The sequence below is a fragment of the Pseudopodoces humilis genome, chromosome 7 (assembly GCF_049639895.1).
Source record: "Pseudopodoces humilis isolate 2021_Gansu_Grassland_sample_001 chromosome 7, ASM4963989v1, whole genome shotgun sequence".
In the NCBI taxonomy this organism is placed as follows: Eukaryota; Metazoa; Chordata; class Aves; order Passeriformes; family Paridae; genus Pseudopodoces; species Pseudopodoces humilis.
Window position 1 is genome coordinate 24,182,695 of NC_142206.1, and position 20,132 is coordinate 24,202,826.

The following is a 20,132-nucleotide window of genomic DNA, read 5'->3' on the forward strand; positions in this document are numbered from 1 at the left end:
CTCAGATACTGATAGACATTGATGAGGTCCCCTCTCAGTCCTTTCTTGAATTGCTGCTTTGCAAAGTCACTGACCATAGGAAAGAGAAGGCCCTCTTCTCTCTAATAGGATCTTCCTCACAGCCGAATCCATCAGCTCCGAGGTGTTTTAGCCCTTTGCCAAAGGGTCCTGCACCCTGACCCGGCTGCCTTAGGATCAGCGCCTGTCGTCAGGCGCTGCTCCGGCCGCAGAGGGCCCGGTAGGCTCCTCCTGCACCCTCCCAGGGGACACGGCGGCGGCCGAGGGAGCGGACGGGCACGTTTCGGTGGTTTCCGAGCGGGGCGGGGCGCGGCCGGGCCGGTGCCGCTGGAGGCCCCGCGGCACCGCCGCCGTCTCGGGAGCGCGCGTGGAGCACGCGCTGCGGCTGCCGGATTCAAACGGGCCAATAAGGGGCGCGGGCTCGAGCGCGGGCGGGGCCGGCAGCGACCAATGGGCGCGGCGGACACTGAGGGGTGCGGGCGGTGCTGGTGATTTCAAACCCCGCCGAGCAGCCGCCGGACCGTCACCGGCCCGACCCGCCGGGCCCAGGTGAGACCCGCTGTCCTTGTCCCTGTCCCGGTGGGCCCCGATTCCTTTCCCGTCCGCTGCCCGCGCCCGTGGGAGAGTGGCTAGGCCTTCCTCCGCCGCCAGGCCCGAGCCTCCCCGTTACTCCCGGGGACCGTGTGGAGGCGCAGTCCCAGCGGCGCGACATCTTCCCACGGGAAAGGCCCGGGCCCGTGGGCTGCGCCGGCATCCGCCCCGCAGAGCCCGGCGGCGTGAGGATTGCGGCTGGTAGCGGCGAGAGGCCGCGGCCTGTACCGCGGCGCGCTGTGCAGGTGCAGCTCGCTCAGGCCGCCCGCTAACTGGGGGGCGATGGGGCCTATGGGGGCCGCGGGCTCGGCGGCTTCACTACGGCTGCCTCCGTCCGTTGTGGGCCTGGGGCTGCTGGTGGGGGCCTTCCGTGGGAGGCGGCCGGGAGAGTGGAGCCGGGGACTGGCGGTAGAGCTGAGCACCCCTTAAGGGAAAGGCGGACCGGGCGCCTTCTGTCCCCCTGAGGCTGCGTGCAGGATCGGTTCTCCCCTCTAGAATGCCCTAAAAACAACGTTATCTGGGTTGATTTTAGTCTTAAAACCATAGGTGCGAGTTCATCTCTTATTTCTGTAGCTCTGTTGTTGGGTGCAATTGTTTAAGATTGCCTGAGCCCCTCACCAGGAGAGGCTTCCTGTTGAATCCTCTCTAGCATATGCGAGGAAGGGCTCGGTAGAAGTGTCCCGTATTTCTGCACAGACACCTTTCCCGCATTTCATTTAGTTTTGTTTCTGAATCAGTCCTGTTCCGAAGGCAGTGGTTTTCAGGATGGTGTACGTGAGGGTTTTCCTTCTGAATCTGGCCCTGTCAGTGGGAGACCCGAAGTTTACAGGTCGAAAGACGGGCTGAGGAATACTTCTGTGTGCCTTAAGGAAACCAGGCTTCTGTTCTAAGAAAAAATAAGTCATATGTGCTACAGTTTTCTAACTGATTTGTGTTTGTTGTGTGTCATCTATCTGATTGTTCTGAGGTTTTTACTTTTTGCTGATTTTAGTATTTGATTTTTGCTGAACTGCAGTGCAGTTCAAGTTGCCTTGTGCAGGTGGAAGGGGATCAGTAGTTGTCAGGATGTTGAGCTACCAGCAATGGGAGCCCTTCCTAATATATTACTTATGTATCAAAGAAAGTGTTACTATAGGCTTTCAGTGAATCAATCAGTCTGAAACTGTAAAGCTGCTTAGTTCAGAATGCGTGGAGTCTTGAATACTGGAGTATTCTAAAAGTCTGCTCATAAAGGTCTGTTACTAAAACTTTGAGAAAGCTTCACCTCAGAAGGTGGAATGATTGAGTGCAAATTGCCTGGATAGTTTTGACTCTTTGTTGTCCAACATAAGATCAGTTATTTTGCAAAGTTTAGAATTTCATTTGGTTTTCTTGCATTGGCAAGAAAAGGCTTAGCCTTTCTTTAAACTTTGATGTTTTGGTAGCTTCCTCTCATACTGAACTTAGAGATTCATCACTTGGGTTTTTTTCTACTTCATTGTGATAGGGTTATGCCTTTTAAGCAACATTGAGAGAGTGATATATCAAAGCAGAATCAGTGGCAAATGCCCTTCAGGTAAAATAGACTGTTTCTGAAAAAATGGTTGCAGATGTATTGAAAGTAATTCTCAAAAACACAATTTTGAGTACATTAACTAGGGGAACTGCTATAGGAAAAATTATGTGACAACGACGAAAAGAAATTTGAATTTTAGAAGTATGGGAGTTATTTAGACTGCTTTAGATCTGTATTGATGGAAGGTTTCTCCCTTGATATTCTGATATGAAAAAGGGAACGCATGGTAATGGAATATGATTGCTGGTTCTTGTACACTTACGACTTGTATTTTGTCAGACTTAACTTTCATGCTGGCTCTTGTCCTTCCCCTTGTATGGGCCAGTTATGTTAGCTGGGCCTCTGCCTCTGAAAACATGGTCTGCCACAGTGGGTGTGCTCTCATACCGGTGTCTGCTAAAACAGAAAGATCTTGTTTCTATTTAATAGTCAATGCAGAAAACGTGAATTTCAGTGTAATGTTATAAATTGTTTGACTATGTGTATTTAGTGATAAATTTACAGCTGAAAAGCATTTAGCATGTTGCATGCTCCTTCAGTCAGTCCTTTCTTATATTTGTTTTTTGCTACCCAGTTGTCATCTGCAAAGGCAGCAATTCTGTTTGCCCCTTCTTATACATCACTTACGCACATCTTGAACAGTACATCCAATTAGAAACTGCTCTGAATGTTTTGTGGAGTAGAAATAACTGTCTTAATTATCTAATCTGGAGGATTTTGTTGTGTAGGATGCATGACTGGAAGGCCACTTGAGAGATGTAAATGCTTGCAAACCTTTAATTAAGGTCAGTGTTCATCTGGTTTCGTTTTTCCCCATTCCTACCTCTCTTCTGTTCCGTGCTACCATCAGCTGTCCTTATATGGTTTGTAAAAGAAATGTATGAACTTTTATTGCTAATTTGTGAACTATTTAATGTAAATGGTTTGTCAGGTCTCTGCCAGAGTAGGATGGCATTAAAGCTATTTGCATCAGAGCAAATGTAGCAGAATAGTTGGTTCAAAACAACATAGTCCAAGACTAATATGGTTTTGCTTTGCTGATGCTTTGTTGTAGACTGTTCCCAGTGGTTCATGTTATATGGGTAGAGTTTTGAAGTGACATTGAAAAGTCTTGTACCTTCTTGTTTAAACTAAATACTGCCTTGCATCGGGCAGCGTTGCTCTGGCTTGTTTGAATAAAGAGTCTCTTGACCTGAGCCACTTGTACCTTGTCTGGGGTTGTCTGACAGCTCGATTGCTGCAAATGTCAGACGTTGAAAAGCAGAAGCTGCTGTGCACGTTTGTACCTTACTGTTGCGGGAGTAGAGTGAGGTGGTAGGAAAAGTAACTTGGACAGTTATTCAGTGGAAAGCATGGCTAGTGCTAGCGGTGCCTGGAAGAGGTTTCTTTCTTCAGCTAGCTAAAAAGATGGCTGGAGAAATACAGCCTTGCATCACATGGCTTGATGCTCTTCTGAGAAGGAAGCAAGTGACACCCAGTTTCCACCATACCAGCTTCTTCAGTAGCTATTGTCACTATAGAAAAGGCATCTCAAAATGTCAGACGATGGGCTAGAGAGATTGCTGATGAATCAGCTCCACCAGAGTGCTGTCATTGCACATCTCGCAGCAGCATGAAATGCGGGGATGGTACGGTGCCAGCCTCTTCCTTCGTACCTCCTTCGGAAGGCACTGTTTCTCCTTCCCCAAGGCTGGCCTTGTTCCTCCTGTCGGGTTTCAGAGCCGCTCCCTCCTTCAGTTCGGGATTGCTGGATGATTGGTGGCCTGGGATAATGTCTGCTGCATGCTCGGGTATGACCGCAGCTCCCTCTGTTAGAGTAGTAATTGTTCTGACGGGTATGGGCGTTCGGGGTATGACTCATGAGGACAGCAGGCCTGGCGGGCCAAGCTGGTCACTGGTCGCCGGCCCGGCGGCGCTTTCCTTGCCGAGAGGCGGCACCGCAGCCGCCGGCAGGGCCGGGCAGCGCCCACTGCCGCTCGCCCGGCCCCGCGGGGGCTGCTCAGCGGCGGCGGGAAGGGAGGGCGATGTGCCCGGGGCCGCCGCGGGGTCAGCGCGGCGGGGCCGGCGCTGCCCTGCCCGCCTTTGTCTGGCCCCGGCGCGGGCCGGCTCCCGCCCAGGTGCGGCCGCGGCGCCCCGAGCCCCGCCCGCGGCGGGGAGGGGCTCCTCCCGGCCCGCCCGCGGTTCCCGCCCGCTGCCGCCGGGAGCCGGCCCGGAGCTGTCAGGGTGAGTGTCCGGCCAGGCCCGGCCGAGGCGCGGGCGGTGCGCGGCGGCACTGGCAGGGCTCCGCTCGGCCCGGCCCGGCACGGCCGTGGGGCGGGGGCGGCGGGCAGAGACAATGCCGGGCGGGCGGGCGGCCTGCTTGCCATGCCCGGCCGCGGCCTGCGGCCAGACACCCGCGGATCGGGAAACGTCTCCAGGCTACGGGGACGCATCTGGGGCTGCGGGCAGAAGTGGAGGGAGTGCTCTTCTGGAAGGTGCTGGGGATGGCGGGGGCGCTGCTAGTTGAGGAGGGAAGCCGTGCCAGAGGGAGCTTCCCTTGGAGAAGGAGGGAGCCAGTGATGTCTCCGCGGGAGCTTTCCTTCATCAGCAGTTCAGGCCGTCCTTTTAAAGAACATCACATGAACCTTTTCATGCCTGAGCTTTGTGAAACCTCTTGAGGGATGGGGGGGCTTTGCAGCTTAAAAGCACAGTCCCACTGACATCTTTCACTCCCTACTGTCCACCCTTAGAATTATGTCAGTGCATGCCTGTACACTTGCCCGTGTGTTGCCCTTTTTCCCTTTTGCCCTTCTCGGCTTCTGGCTTCACTCCAGGCTTACCCATGCAGTTAAAAATTGCTTCTCTTCTTAGCTGTAACAGAAGGTCCGTTTATTTTGCATTCTTTCGCTTTCAGATGAATGGAAAAGAATGGCCCTGGTTACTTTCAGAGTATTGTGTATTATACGTATATATGTATTAAAATATTTTTTTCCAGAGAAATTAAGTATATATCTTACCTATAACTTGTCATTTGTGCTATTAAAATTTTCACTGAGGTGAGTTAGGACATACAAGTTAGAGTGGGCAGGAGATAATTTAATGCTGCTTGTTCTTGAATGCCATTGCATTGCTGCTGAAGCAGTAGCTTTCATTTAGCATTCATTTCTCCTTTTTGTTATTCTGAGGTTTTTCCATTTTTTCATCTAGTGTCTGTGTATTTTGCAACTTATAATTCATCTACCAATTGAAAATGCTAGCCTTTAAAATTCTATAATTTTTTAATTGCCTGCTGTCTTGTGATTGCTTCAGCCTTCAACTTTTTTTCTGAGCTACTTTATATTGTAGGGGAAGGTTTGGCTGGCAAATGCAAAAAAAAACCAACTGTTTTGGGCTAAACTTCTAAGAAAGTGAAACTTCATCATTTCAGAGCCAAAGAGCAAATGTGACCCAAAACTGCCATCAAACAAACAAACAGCTAATTCTTTGTGCTGGGAAAACGGTGGCTGCACTAACAGATATGTCTGCCAAGAAGTATAGTTTTATCAGAAATGTGTCATCCAACTATGTACACTCCAAATTTGTGGCCTGCTGTATAGGAATATTTCAAACAGATTTTTTCCTTTAAAAATACCTGTCTTGATTTCTCAGAACTTATTCTTGAATAACGTTTTTGAGAATCTTTCAAATTATGAAAATATTTGATGATATTCTTGTGCAACAGTAATATTCAATAGGTGAAAGTGAGTAGGGAGAAGTAGACAATCAGTATCAGTAAACCACTTGTTTTGTTTAGCATAAAATGGCTTCCTAGCTTGCCATTGTACATCTTCTATAGAAGATGGTCTGGAAGCTGACACTTCACTATAAAATACAGTGATAGGTGATCAATGTATGCTTCAAAAGAAATCACATTTTAGAATGTTAATGATGTAAAGACTTTTCCTTAGGAGTACCCCATACTATAAGCTATGATGTTAATGCAGTTCAGCTCTCCAAATTGTGGCAGGAAAAGCATTTATTTAGAAGTTGAGTAGGAGCTGTTCCAGCATTGTGCATGGTGAATCCAAACTTTGATGTTTTGATACTTTCTCACAATCTTTTAATGTGTTGATACATTTATATCCCAAACTTACGTATATTAATTTGGGAACTCTCACTTTTACATTTTAAATTCTTGCTTTTGTGCTGCCTTGTAAGCGCTTTCTACTCTTGCTGCGTTTTGCGTGATCTCACTTCAAAAGATCCTGTTCTTTTCTTTATGGTCTTCGTTTTCTCACTGTTCTGTAATATAAACTTGCCCTGCCAAGAACTGTCAGGAAAGATTTGTTATTCATCTCCACTATAGATTTCTCGGGTGGCTTGTTTTTGGAAATGTTGCATTGACCACTTTTATGACCAATGTCTCACACAAAACTTAATTTGGCAGTTCAGTTGTTTCAGAGGTCTTGTTTTCTGGATTTTACCATGAATGTTGTCACTGAAAGACTTAATTCTGTTTGTTCCAAGTTGTGGCAACAAAAAAAATCTAAGTAGGTCAAACACTTCATTGCTGCAAATTCACTAGTAATAACAGAATTTAGCTGTGTTATCATATAATGAGGCCACTTGCTATTTGGATGTTGAGAAGTAATGACTTGAGGTTTACATGTCTTTGCAAAGCAGCTTTTAAGAAAAACTTTTTTGTCAAATGTGGGATACTCTATGATCGCACAGAACCCAGTGACTTAATTGAAAAGAGAAACAACAGTCTTTTATTCTGCTAAATGTAAGATGCAGACAGTACAAAATCTTGGCATTAGGACAGACACGAGCAGAGATGAAGCTAGAAAGACTGGATGTTCAAGAAGGAGCTTTCCCTCTGTGACTGTGGAATACTTTCTGAGAAATTATCTGTTCTAAAGGGATTTGTAAATTACTGGGGGGAGTATAATTTTATCACTATTTTTAGATGCTAGATTCAGTGCAACTTAACCCATTTTGTAATTGAAGTATTGATTGTAGATGTTAATGACTAAAAATAGTGGGGGAACTGGGTTGACCAGGCTGAAAATAATAGTTGAAACATTGTTTGATGGTTGTTCAACTCCCTTCTCTATGTCTTATCATATGTGATCCCCCCAAGTACATTGTGATGTGGGAAAGGAAATTCTAGATTCTGTAGTGTATCACTAGTGTACAAGCAAGAGGTTGTACTTCGTGGCAGTGAACTGTTGTATATGTGTGAGGATAAAAGTAATTGTAAATCAGTATCAGTCTGGTAATGGACAAGCCTTTTTAATAGAGTTGCTATCGACTTTCGGGTTTGAACTGTATTGAGGTTTGTAGTACTTGATTGAGGACTGTCCTACAGTAAGACTTCTTTCCTTGGCAGAACAGATCTCTGGAAAGAAATAAATGTTTCTTTTTATTGTTGAATCAGGAAGTTCATGCTTTTGTCAGTTTTGTAAAAAACAGAGCATAGATGTCTAGTGCAGGTGCCAAAATTTTATCCTGGTGTTTCTGTTGCTGGCAGGTATGTTCATGCTTTCTTCCCTTTTTGTTTTTGTTCAGAATAACTTTTGTCCTTGTATTGGTTCCTTGTATGTTCTTCAACAAAAAAGTATAAAGAGGCAATAGCTTGAATTAGTTCCAAGTTTCTGATTAAGAATCAGAGCTACCTAATTTTCTATAAAGTTTACTCTGCTTGTTCTTCGCGAAGGTGTGTGACTTTGGGAAGAGACCACTGCATCTATTTATGTTGTCTGCATCCACACTGAGGAAGTACTCCATTATTTCTATATTGGTGCATTGAAATGAAGATATTTTTAATGCAGGCTGAGTTTATACTGGCAAAGCCGTTTTTGCTGATGGCATTTGGCTGCAGAACTAACTTGATGGATGGGGAATTTTACTGCTGGAAACGGTGTTCACTATAGGGCATGCCTGCATCCATTGCTAGGTGGGCTGTTTGGAAGGCTTTTAATGTAAATTCAGTCTCATTTCTTGCTTTTGAACAGAAGTCATCACCTTCATAGAGATAGATATGTTTTAGCCCCACTTCTGTATTTGCCATAAGCATGTTGCTTTTGGGTGTGGGGTGGTGCTTTTTGTGTTATTTCAGTGTGCATGTTTGTTTTTTGGTGGGTTTAGGTTTTTTTGTTTGTTAAGTTTTTTTAAAAGATGAAGTGCATTGAGTTTGAATCAGGAGTCTGTTGGTTTCTATTTTATTTTAAACTCTCTCAGTAGTCTGAAGGACAGGTAAGAGAACAAATGAGAGGTTGGGGCAGAGAAAACATAAACATGAGTTTAAATAGATGAAGCAGATCCCTTGCAAAAGGTTGATGGAGTTTGGATACAGTAACTCACTTGCCCTTTTGACCTTGTATGTTTGTTTGGGATTGGTATGGCCTTTGAGTTCTGTTCTCATTGTAAATTTTAATTTGGAGTGCCCTTTTTGGCAATTCCTGATATGGAGGAATGCTGTGACTTGGCCGGGGGGGTATGTTTTTTAGTGTGTTGAACATTAAAAAAGATAGTGAAACAGAATTAACAGTTCAGTGGCTTGGGTTTTAGGTAACCTCACTTCTGAGTCCTTTGCTTCTTACATAATGAGCGGATCCTTTCATTCTCAGTGGTTTACAGTTCTTTGGCCCTCCCCAAAAATATTTTTTTTTCTTTAGAGGCACACTTGATACTACTGTGTGATATCAAGAAAAAATAGCCATATTGTTGTTTGTTTTGATGGGAAATGAGAAGGACAAATCATAATAACACTTGGATACACTTGGTTATGTATGTAGTCAACTTGTCTTCTGACGTTGGGCAAATTAATAGTTTATGCAATTATAGTGAGAACAGTATTAACATTATTAACATTATTGTTAACAATATTAACATAGGAACTTCTAAATATTTAAGGCAAGCTCAGTGTAATTTGCTGTGGGGCTGTGTCTGTTGGTTACAGGTAGGAGTTTTGGAGTTCTTTGTGTTTCTTATGGTTTTTCTTTTTTAATTATTGCGAGGTTGGGTTGTTACTTCAGTATCTTCTAACTAAACCAGGAAGGAATAAAAAAGATTGTTTTTACTGTATGCTGTTGCTAGCCTAATTTTGCTGTTGAGTTAGCTGTATGTGTGGCTGACAGAAGGCTTTGAAGAGCTTACTTACATTCATTTATATGAGTGAAAGTACACCCCTAATTCAAGGGATTAGTTTTCTACAGAGAACCTCTGAGTATTAGGTGAAATATTTTGTAGGCTAAAGTATACAGCTTTGCTGGCATAGGCTGAATTTCTGTTAGGAGCATTCTGCTAGTGTGGCGTACTTATGTAGTGATAAATTGTTGTGTATGGCCGGGTTATAGAGTTTTTGGCTTGGTCTGTGAATTCAGACTGGTGTGTTGTAATGTGTTGCTCCTTCTCGGGTTTGATTTTGTGCTTATAAATAACACTGGGAGCCTTTCTACTGCTGCTGCTATTTTCATTTTGCTGATCTCTCTGCATGAGACATGTTCTCTCATTATTTTCTGAGCAGTCAGGTTAGTTGTACAACAAGTAGGAGATGAGCATTGAGCCTGAGATCTCATCTGTCATACCCTAATAGTCAGTGGTGTTGTTGTTGTTTTAATCTAAAGGAAAGGGAGAAGGGAGAAACCACTAAAACTTGTATGACTAAGGATTTGAGCCCTATTCTTGGCAAGAAATTGATCTCTTGTTGACAGTTGCTGACGCTGGCTACATTAGAATTAGGGCAAAAAAGGGTTTTGTTCTTCTCAGTAGCTTCGTTTCAGTTGTGCTGTTTGTAAAGTTGTTAAAATAACTGTGCTTACACTTGTATCAGATTATTTTTTGACACTGATTCATGGCACCTGTTGCTAAAAGCACATCTCAGTAAGCGATGATGGGAACTCATTTTGGTTTACTGCCTTAGCTGTAATGCATTCTTCCTCAAACTTAGGTGAGGTTATATTCCACCTTTCAGTAAGCCTTTTCAGCTTACTAAAAGTTTCACTGATGGAGACTTGTAGTGTCAGAAATACTACAAATTGCACTGCTCTCTAATCTTTAATGACTACTGGTAACTTTCTAGAGCTAAAAAATAGTGGTCTGCTCTGTAAAGTGTGCATCTAAATATAATTACAACCTTGGATTGCATATTAGCAGTGAGATTTGCTACCAAACTGGGGTGTTTTTGAGAGGAGGGTTGAGGGTTAGTTTTGGTTTGTTTCTGTGGGGTTTTTTGTTTAGTTTTGGGTTTGGTGGGGTTTTATTTATTTGGGTTTTTTTGTTTTATGTTTTTGTATTTTTAGGTATAAGTAAGTATACACCCAATATATATTTTTTTTTGTTTTCTAACTTGTCCTTATCTCCACAGAAATTACTGTAGTTACAGAGAGAGCCTGATTTACAATGGGGGACGACAGTGAGTGGATGAAACTACCTATTGATCAAAAATGTGAACATAAGGTAGGCAATCTTGAATTTGGCTTGCTGTATATCTCTGCTCATGGTGATTCTGTCGTGCTTCTGTATCTAAATACACTGTAATTGGGTAATCTTGACAGCTGCTTGGTGTGAGTACTAACAGATCTGAAAGTGCATCAGCTCTATCCAGCCTAGAGTCTGGATAACCTCTATTAAGCAGATTTTAGTAGTGTTATATGGCGTAAGCTTGTGCGCTGAAAGATCAGTACAGTCATTCACGTGGAGAAATTAGTCATCTGTAGCTGAAACTATTGCTGGGCTCCCACCTCCTCATTGGTGGTTGCAACAACTTATGAAGAGCAGGGGGAAGACTGGCATCTCTCTGTCCAAATCATTCTTGGCAGGAGAAAAACAAGTATTTTGACAAGTATTTTGTCCTGATGCATGTTATTCATATAGACATTGAAGAGAAATCTGCAGGTGCCAGCTTGTTGAGCGTACTTTCAGATATGATGGAAGAGCTTTGTGAGATTGGTGAGTTAAGGTTGTAGTACCACAACATTTAAATGTCCAATTTCTGCTTCCAGCTATGGAAAGCCAGATTAAACGGTTATGAAGAAGCCCTTAAGCTCTTCCAGAAGATAGATGATGAAAAGAGTCCTGAATGGTCCAAGTATCTTGGATTGATAAAGAAGTTTGTGACCGATTCCAATGCAGTGGCTCAGCTGAAAGGACTGGAAGCAGCACTTGCTTATGTTGAAAATGCTCATGTAGCTGGGAAGTAAGTAGCCTTTTCTTGCTACTCTTAGGCTTAGGACAGTTTTATGTGTCTCTCTGAGAAAGGCTGCAACTGCACGTAAATTGTGCAGTGGCCACTAACAATTTTGATCTCCCTTGTTAAGAGCAGAACTCGCTTTCTAATCCAGAGATCTTGCCAAATGGCAGGCTTTCCTTGTGGATGGCCTCCATGTGCCACAAATTGCAAGCAGTATTTATCACAATTTGCTTGCAGTATTCTAAAAAAACTATTGAATGCACTAGTAAAAATTTCTAAAATGGCACAAATAGTATATCACTAATGTGGTGGTCTAAGTGTTGTGAACTGGAATCTCTGTTCTTGTTTGATGGAAACAGTCTTAACAGTACAGAAGGGAGCCTTTTTTTCAAGTGGATATTTGTTTAATTCATACATGAAATAAAATATAGTTATGAGACATTGCATTCAGCATAACCAATATGAATCTTCATACTTGCCAATTTCTTTACTGGATGTGTTTTAGTACTTCTTTGTTGTCTAGCCAGTGAAATAGACCATACTCCTGAGGGTGAAATGAAAGCACATAACAGGCCAGGTTAGTGCTTTGGTCCGCTGACTTTGTGACCTGATGAAATGAATAAAGGTCTTACTTAAATAAACAAACCCAAAGCTTTGTTTGAAAATCTAACAACCTTGTACACTCCTTGATCTAAAAATGGTGTCAATGACTTAGTTTATCTGAAGTTCAGAAGTATATGTGAAGCACTGTGCTTCATATGTGCATATGTGCACATATGTACTGATACAGTTAACATATTGCAACATACATAATTTCTTGGCATGGCATTTGTGAACCTCAACTAGAGAATGTTAATACACTCTTGAGACTGTCTGCTATTCACTGGTATACTCTAGTATTAGAATCATATTAACTATGTTATGTGTTCTTTTATAAAACTAGATGACAAAGTTATCCCTTAAGAAAGTTTATTTCCTTTAAGGTTATCTTAGGATGTAGACCCTTTTATGTGAAGGCTTGTTGGGTTTTAATATGGGTTTGGTGCTTGTGTGTTTTTTCCTGTGGATAATGATGTAGAATACTTAATTCACATAAATGTTCCAAAAGTAATACTCCCTCATCTTTCAGGACAACAGGAGAAGTAGCATCTGGAGTTGTAAATAAAGTGTTCAATCAGCCAAAGGCCAGAGCAAAAGAGTTGGGTGAAGATATATGTCTAATGTATATAGAAATTGAGAAAGGAGAGGCAGTACAAGAAGAATTATTAAAGGGTCTGGACAACAAAAACCCCAAAATCATAGTAGCATGTATTGAGACACTGAGGAAAGCACTAAGGTAAGCTTTTAGTTCATAGTGTTTTTTGTGGTTTTCTTTGCTTTTTCCTCACCCCAGCAATATGTGGAGCCTAATTTTATTGCTTAAGTCTTCAGTAGACCCTTGCTATTGTTAAATACAACACATCTTTCCTGAACTGGTATTTTTTTACAGCAACAGTTGACAACACCATGAGATTAGTTAGATGCAAGGGTTGTCTGTGTTGTGTAAGCCTCATCTGGATCTCTTTCATTCATGGTAACTGTTTACCAAACTTCCATTTTCCCAGCCTCTGAGAGGAGGGCAATATTAGTGTGTGTTGTTCCAGACTGTGTAGCTTCTCTTCTGAATATCTGTAATAAACTCACTGACGTAAAAACTAAAATGTACTTTGGGGTGGTTTTTTGGTTTTTTTTTGTTTTTAAACCACTGTTTTCCTCACTGATGTGAGCATTTTTGATTGGGTGCACAGTGTGTGTTTTTAGAAGAAAGAAAAAAAACAAGCCTATTGCACAGTAAGCTTCTATTGTCCATATAATAATTTCTTTATTGGAGAGCTGCTAGTGCTCCCTAAAAATCAAATCCAGTTTAAGATGATGTAGTAGGCTTCAGTATTAGATTATTTTTTGGTTCTACATCAAGTTTGTTTGCTGCCTATGAGTGAAAAATACTGGGGCTTTATGAAGTTATTATACTTAGTGTATATATAATTTACTGACCATTAGGGGTTTTTTTAAAGGAAAGAGAAAATTTTGGAATTAATGGACAGAACACTTCTTTCTGAGTAAAGCAGCTTATGTGAAAACTATATAATGTATCTGGAGAATGCCTTGTTATATATCATTGAGAAGTTTCTGATACTTACATAGAGATGATCCTTGTTAAACTGATTGATTGTTTCAGGCTTCAGTCATATCAGTATAAAGCTTTGGGCTTAACACATTACCTATGCTTCTTCTAAGTGAAACTACTGTCTTCTATTTAAGAATATATTTCAGCTACTTTAAATTGCTTATCTGGTTAAATATCATTTTAACAGTGCAGTATAATTAGAAACCTGCATAACCTTTCTCAATATCTTTCAACTCACAACTTCTGTAAAATGTGCCACATATATTTTTTTCCTTACATGCAGAATTTTATTATCTTTGTGATGTTAAAATCAAATACTCTTGTGCAGCCCTCTTGGCTTAAACTCCATCTTCTGATTCTGAGCTCTGTTGCTACTTAAATTTTTCTTCTGCTTTAGTAGGCTTTCTGCACAGATAAAAAATTTTATCTGTGTTGTACCTAGGTAGGTAGCTTGAATGCATAACTAGTTTAATTTCTGGTATTTTCTATCTTATTCTAAGGTTTCTGTTCTTGCTTATTATATAAATTAGATTATATGAATTAGATACAAATAAGTTTGCACAGCCATTTCTCCCAATTTGCTCTCTTTTTCAGTCATGATGGAAAATAGAATTCTTGGGCAACTCATTTGTTCACATATTTAAATCTTGCTATTTCCAAGACCTCTTTTGAAGGTTTTTATACTTAGTATTTTTTAAAGTTGATGTAGAAGTAAAATGATGTGCACTAGAATTTCTAGAAAGTGAGACATGTAGATTTTAGTTCTTGAGCAGCCTTTTTTGCTAGCTTTTTTTATGTGGAACTTGAATTGGAGGGAACCATAAGAAAATTTATGATTGGTAGAAAGCTTAATGCAGAATTAAGAAGTGTTTCTGCATAAAAAAAATACTGCTTTTGAGGTGCTTTGTATATGATGCCTTAGTAACTACAGCATTAAACTTTGAGTTTGAAAAGCAAGTTCTTGTGTTCTCATTAGTCACTGATTTAAATAGGAAGTTTTGTGTATTAAGTGCAACATCATGTAGAGTCTTCTGTCAAGGAAGGGTGACTGGCTGGGGAAACTTGTTTTATGTGTTCCTTCAGTGGCACATATTTCAGCACATATGTTTTCTGTGAAGATGACCCAAGCTCACTTTAATTATCTGGTCCAACAAGTGGAAAAGTGACTAATGCTTTTACTGCAGTTTGCTTCCAAGGATAGACAAAGGAGATTCTATTCTGATTTAAAAAAAAAAAAAAAAAAGTAGGTCATACAAATTTTGGTCTAAGGACAACTTCTTTCTTCTCTCATCTTTTTTTCCCCCCTTGGCAAGGGAGCTGATTTAAGCACTGGATTGGATTAAATGCTTTGAAGTAATTTGAGAGGCCTGATTATGTAATTCCAAGCTGGGTGTGGAGGTTAATTTTGATAGGGCATATATTCTTTAAATTTTACAATAGCATCTCAAAATAATATCTAACATAATGGTTTGAGTAACTGACAAAGTCGCTAAATGTACACTTGGAAGACTTTCATAGACTGTTTTTTTAAAATGAATTGTTATTTGTGGATCACTCCCTGTTCATGGGCACTGATGCTATTTTGTGTGCTTAACTTCCAGTGAATTTGGTTCAAAGATAATCTCACTGAAGCCAATCATCAAAGTATTGCCAAAACTTTTTGAATCTCGGGAAAAGGCTGTTCGAGACGAAGCCAAGCTCCTTGCTGTGGAGATCTACCGTTGGATAAGGGATGCTTTGAGACCTCCATTGCAGAACATAAATTCTGTTCAGGTAGGCAGGAAGTATTTCTGTATCCAAACATTTAATGCTCGTCCTCCCTGATTCTGTGATGTTGGGCATTCTTAAAGCCAAAACTGGAATATTTTTTTAGCTCCATTTAACTTTACCTGAAACGTTGGTCACTCCTAGTCATTTGTAAGGAAATCATAACAATGTTTGATTGCTCTGAACATACATGAAGTTGTGGGGTGAAGCCTCATATTGAAACTGAGGATGGCAATTGGGCAGTAGAATGTAGCAGAATGACAGAATGATTTCCGTTACAAAAGACCCTTGCACTGAGAGTGTTCAAGTCAATAATTTTCTTCTTCAGTTTTCTTTTTTCCTGAAGTTTTTGCCTTTGTGCATCCCTTCATACTTACTCTGATGATGCTCAGGATGCGGCTGCTTCCCTTCAGGAAGTGGCATTGCATTATGATAGATAGATAGAATGTTTCATCATTTTAAAACTTTATAAATTATGCATCCTTTCCTCCTACCCACTTGAGTTAATTATTTTCAGGTGGAAAGCAGTAGCTTGCTTTAAAAGGGCATGGTTAAAAAAAACCCTAACTGTTTCATCAACTGTAGCTTAGCATGTTTGTTTCATCTTAGTTTTAGTGTGTAATAATAGCATGACTATGAAGGGAAGCTTCCTTCATGCTCAGCCATTTTTATTTCGAAGTGTCTACAGAGGGGCCACACCATTCTGACTGTTTTTCTATTTGTTCTTATGTAACTGCTTTGCAATAACATTCTCTTCTGTGGATATACTTGGTCAAAGACTTCTGAGCAGTGAATGTGGAGTCATTCCTTTATCGTCAGAAAAAAGATAGTAGTGAAAGTGCTATCTTGGCTTTGAAATGGAAAATTGTAATGGCCTGCTTGTCTTGGAGTATGTCCATAATGTCTCTGATACAATGATTCTTTTCCCTTTTGGCAGCTAAAAGAACTGGAAGAAGAATGGATCAAAGTGTCATCAGCTGCTCCTAAGCAGACCAGGTTCCTGCGTTCCCAACAGGAGCTGAAAGCAAAATTTGAGCAGCAGCAGGGACTTGGAGGAGATGCAGATGGAGGTAAGCTATTTAATCTCTGAACTCTATTGCAAGTATATTGTATAGAGTGTGTGAAGGGATGCATTAAATTGTAAAGGAGCTTCTAATCAAGATAGTGCAAAACGTGGAGTGTACTATACAAGAAGAAAATGTGTCTGAGGCAGAAACTATATTAGAGAGTATCTGTCTTTTGAAATAGCAAAATCAGAACTGCTGATAGCACTAGTTAACCAATGAGCCTTAGGTGGTGCTCTGGTCAAGATTTTGTGTCACTATGCTTATATATTTCTTTCTACTGGTTGCAGGAGATGATGACGAGGAAGAAGTGGTACCACAAGTAGATGCATATGAGTTGCTTGAAGCTGTAGAAATTCTCTCCAAGCTTCCCAAAGACTTCTATGAGAAAATAGTAAGCCAAAACTTAAATACTACCTGTTAATTCTTTGTCTGGTTGATGAGTCTTAAGACTTATGGGCAATTCTGCAATGTATGTTTTAGTGCTGCATAGATAATAACAAACTAGTGTTAATAACATATCATCATTTTTTAAAGTTGGATTTAGCAGCAAAAAAGCTGTAATTTTAAGGGGCCTGAGGTATGTCTTGGGAAAGGACTGTATTTCATATTTCATTGCAATTACTGATGTTGATCTGTAGAGGGACCCTGGTTTTCTCTGGATGGAATAAAGGTTTTTAACACTTCTCTAGAAGTGTTCCTCTTTTGTATGCTTCTTTGGAAGTGTTTGTATTTATAAATTAATGTAAATTATTTGCTCTGCAGGAAGCAAAAAAGTGGCAAGAAAGGAAAGAAGCTTTAGAGGCTGTTGAACTGCTTGTGAAAAATCCCAAGCTGGAATCAGGAGACTATGCAGACTTGGTGAAAGCTCTCAAAAAGGTAGTAAATAAAACTCAGAGTGCACATATAATTTTTTTTTTTTTTGTAATTTATTGGTATGATAGTTTAAAAGTTACAGTTAATATAATAGTCATGAGTAGAAAATTACTAGCTGGAACAGTTGTGGAAATAACCCAATCTGTGGTCCACTGATTATTGTAAGAAATTCTTCCATGTCTCTGAAACTTAGATTTTTCTCTTCAGGTTGTTGGAAAGGATACAAATGTTATGTTAGTTGCTTTGGCTGCTAAATGCCTTGCTGGACTAGCTACAGGCCTCCGAAAGAAATTTGGACAGTATGCAGGGCATGTAAGTAAGAGTATGTGCTTTTTTCCTGATTTTATTCATGCTGGACACCTTTTTTCCCTTTCCCCTGTCAAGCCTTCATATTTATCAAAGGTATTCTTTGTACAATTAGGAATGCTTACCAACTCCTTAAAAGAGTAAGCATTGAAATACTTGCCTAGATATTTGTAGCTTAAGTTCAAAAGAACCTTCTTCATTCATATTTAGCATGAAACTTCCAGTTGCAATGTAAGTCTTCTCTACTAAGAAAACTGAATTGTTCTGCCATTAAATGAACTTCATTTTCATTACCTCATCCTAGAGATACCCAGACAGGAATGCATTTGTAGGCCACAGTGGAAAAAACAGCTTCTAAATTGGAGTTCTACTTAGCACCTCCATGGTGTATGTTTTATGTTGGTTTGCTGTTTTGAATGTTGGGGGATGGTAGGTGGTGGGTGTTCTGTTTCCTTGTTGCCTGGGTTTTGTGAGGGTTTTTGTCTGCTTTAAATAGTAAAAAGTTCTGAGATTTTTGGTACCAAAATGTTCTGGTGCTCCAGTTTAATGCTGTTTGTTCTCTCCTTTGCTGATCATCTCTTATCAATAGCTAATATCAAGGAATACAGGGAAGCTTAACCAGTATGTGGAAACAAAGAGATCAGTTCTCATTTCTCAAGCCTATGTCACTGTGTTCTTTAAGCTGCTCAATCAAATTATCTGTGTGATAAGCAAGAGTAATGGGCTTAGAGAACTGATGTGCCTGGCTGCCAGTAGTGTTGTATCTGAATTGGAAAGTTGCTGAGTGTCACTGCTTCAGAAACATTCAAGTCTCCTGAACTCTGAACAATGGTTTGGACTTTTCATTCTGAAAGCTGTCTGTAGTTATAAAAATCATTCTTACGTCTGTTTCATAGTTGATTTCTGAAGGTTAACCCTTATAGCTACAGAGTTAGTGTTGAAAAAGCCAGGCTTCTAAAATAAGGGTGTATCTCTGTGGTTGCCAAGCAAATGGCATTGAGAAGATGACTTTTTCAATACTGTAATGGCAGCTCTGAATTGTATAATCTCAGTACTCATTTTACCAGTTCACTTGATTTGTTTGCTGGATTTATTTACTTGTGAGGAAGATGTGGACTTCTCCTGAGAGTGGGCATTGAAGTGTTAAAAAACAATTGTTGCTAGAATTGTATGATCATAAACTCTATTACTTACATATAGGACTGAAATGCTAGTCTGCAATCTGTGTTTCTAGGAAGAGTAGTGAAATCGTGCGTAGGATCGTACTCTTCACTATAATTGAGTGTATGTGTGCCAGCCTCACCTCTGACTGCATTTGTACCCCTGGACTAATTTTTCTTCTTTCCCTCTTACATGGGCTACGGCTTCTGATTTCCATGTTAAAAAAAAAAGAACGCTCATTTTACCTGTCAGCATTTTCTACAATGGAGGCTTCATGATTTAAAATATCTCTTCCTTATGACTTTGTTCTCTGTAGGGTGTAAGGATGTCTAGCACCTGCAATAGCATGAATGATGGTCTTCGTGGTGCCACCTGTATTATCTGAAGGTTTTTTGAGTGCTGAAGTCTGTGAACTGGGAATTTGGAGATTGAAGCCCAAAAAAGGATACCACCTGAGCCTAGGTCACAGTGCATCACAAGGGGTTGAGATCCCATAGCTTCTGAGTAGAAAGCAAATCTATTTTTTGTTATGCAAGAGTGTATAACTTCTATAAAGCATCTGACTGCTTCCGAACTATGAACTGTTACGTTTGTGAAAATCTTGAAAATAGCTTGCTTTCCACAGTTAAGATCTGTGTGTTTCTGGCTCAGTGACAGAAGTCATTACTGTTACAGACCCCATACTAAAATGCACCTATTCGTATTACTGGCACATGAGTGTCTGCAGTGTAGTTATTTTTACTTTTTTTTCCCCCTTGAATATTTTATTTACTTGTTTTTTCAGCAGTGGTTGTCTGAGCCCTAGACTAGGTAGAAATTGCTGTCAAATTGCAGTATGGCATAATTTACTGTCAAACGTGCTTTTTCAGGGTTATAGATTTGAAAAATATTGCTGCAGAGAGGATTCCAGTTGCTTTAGAACTATGATCTTGTCAGCTGTGGATCAGATGAGGACTTCTTAATGATCCATGTTTAGTGCTGTCAGAAAAGCTGGGAAAGAGGGGACAGGTTAAATGCCTTCTTGAATTCTTAGAATACAAGAGCATGGCACCCTTTTTGTTATTAAATCATTCATTTCCATTCTATTGCTCTGTATTCAGCATAATTCCATGATCTGTAATTATGTGAACTTGTAGGTCTACCTTTTGTTACAAAATTGTTTAAAAATCTTTATTTGTTAATAGAGTGACTAGAATGAGTTTAATATTGGAGAAGAGCAAGAATAAACTAGTTCAGACTGCTGTTGTGTACTTCTGGAGGGGGACAGCAGAGATGTTTGAATTACTGGCTTCTCTGCCCGGGCGCAGACTATCAGGCTTTCCAGTTATATTAGTGAAGAGGGGGTTGACAACTTTGTTCCTTTTTCCATAGGTTGTTCCAACAATCCTGGAGAAATTCAAAGAGAAGAAGCCCCAGGTAGTGCAAGCACTGCAGGAGGCCATTGATGCAATCTTTCTTACAGTAAGTAAGCGT

The 20,132-nt window shown here is 40.8% G+C and overlaps 1 protein-coding gene across 8 annotated transcripts in view; it reads left to right on the forward strand.

Moving 5' to 3' along the window:
* Window positions 1–479: 479 nt before the first annotated feature.
* The window catches only part of CKAP5 (cytoskeleton associated protein 5), a 53,980-nt gene continuing 34,327 nt past the window's right edge, over window positions 480–20,132 (forward strand). For 5 of the 8 annotated variants that reach the window (XM_088057184.1, XM_088057188.1, XM_088057189.1 and 2 more), the window contains exons 1-10: window positions 480–567; window positions 10,494–10,585; window positions 11,131–11,324; window positions 12,448–12,654; window positions 15,087–15,258; window positions 16,190–16,322; window positions 16,607–16,710; window positions 17,082–17,195; window positions 17,400–17,504; window positions 20,031–20,120. In XM_088057184.1, the coding sequence (XP_087913310.1) occupies window positions 10,529–10,585; window positions 11,131–11,324; window positions 12,448–12,654; window positions 15,087–15,258; window positions 16,190–16,322; window positions 16,607–16,710; window positions 17,082–17,195; window positions 17,400–17,504; window positions 20,031–20,120 (1,176 nt within the window). In that variant the 5' untranslated portion in view covers window positions 480–567; window positions 10,494–10,528. Of the gene's footprint in view, window positions 568–835; window positions 855–2,892; window positions 2,950–4,368; window positions 4,388–10,493; window positions 10,586–11,130; window positions 11,325–12,447; window positions 12,655–15,086; window positions 15,259–16,189; window positions 16,323–16,606; window positions 16,711–17,081; window positions 17,196–17,399; window positions 17,505–20,030; window positions 20,121–20,132 lie in introns of those variants that run through there. The other 3 variants (XM_088057187.1, XM_088057185.1, XM_088057186.1) reach the window with 3 other exon arrangements.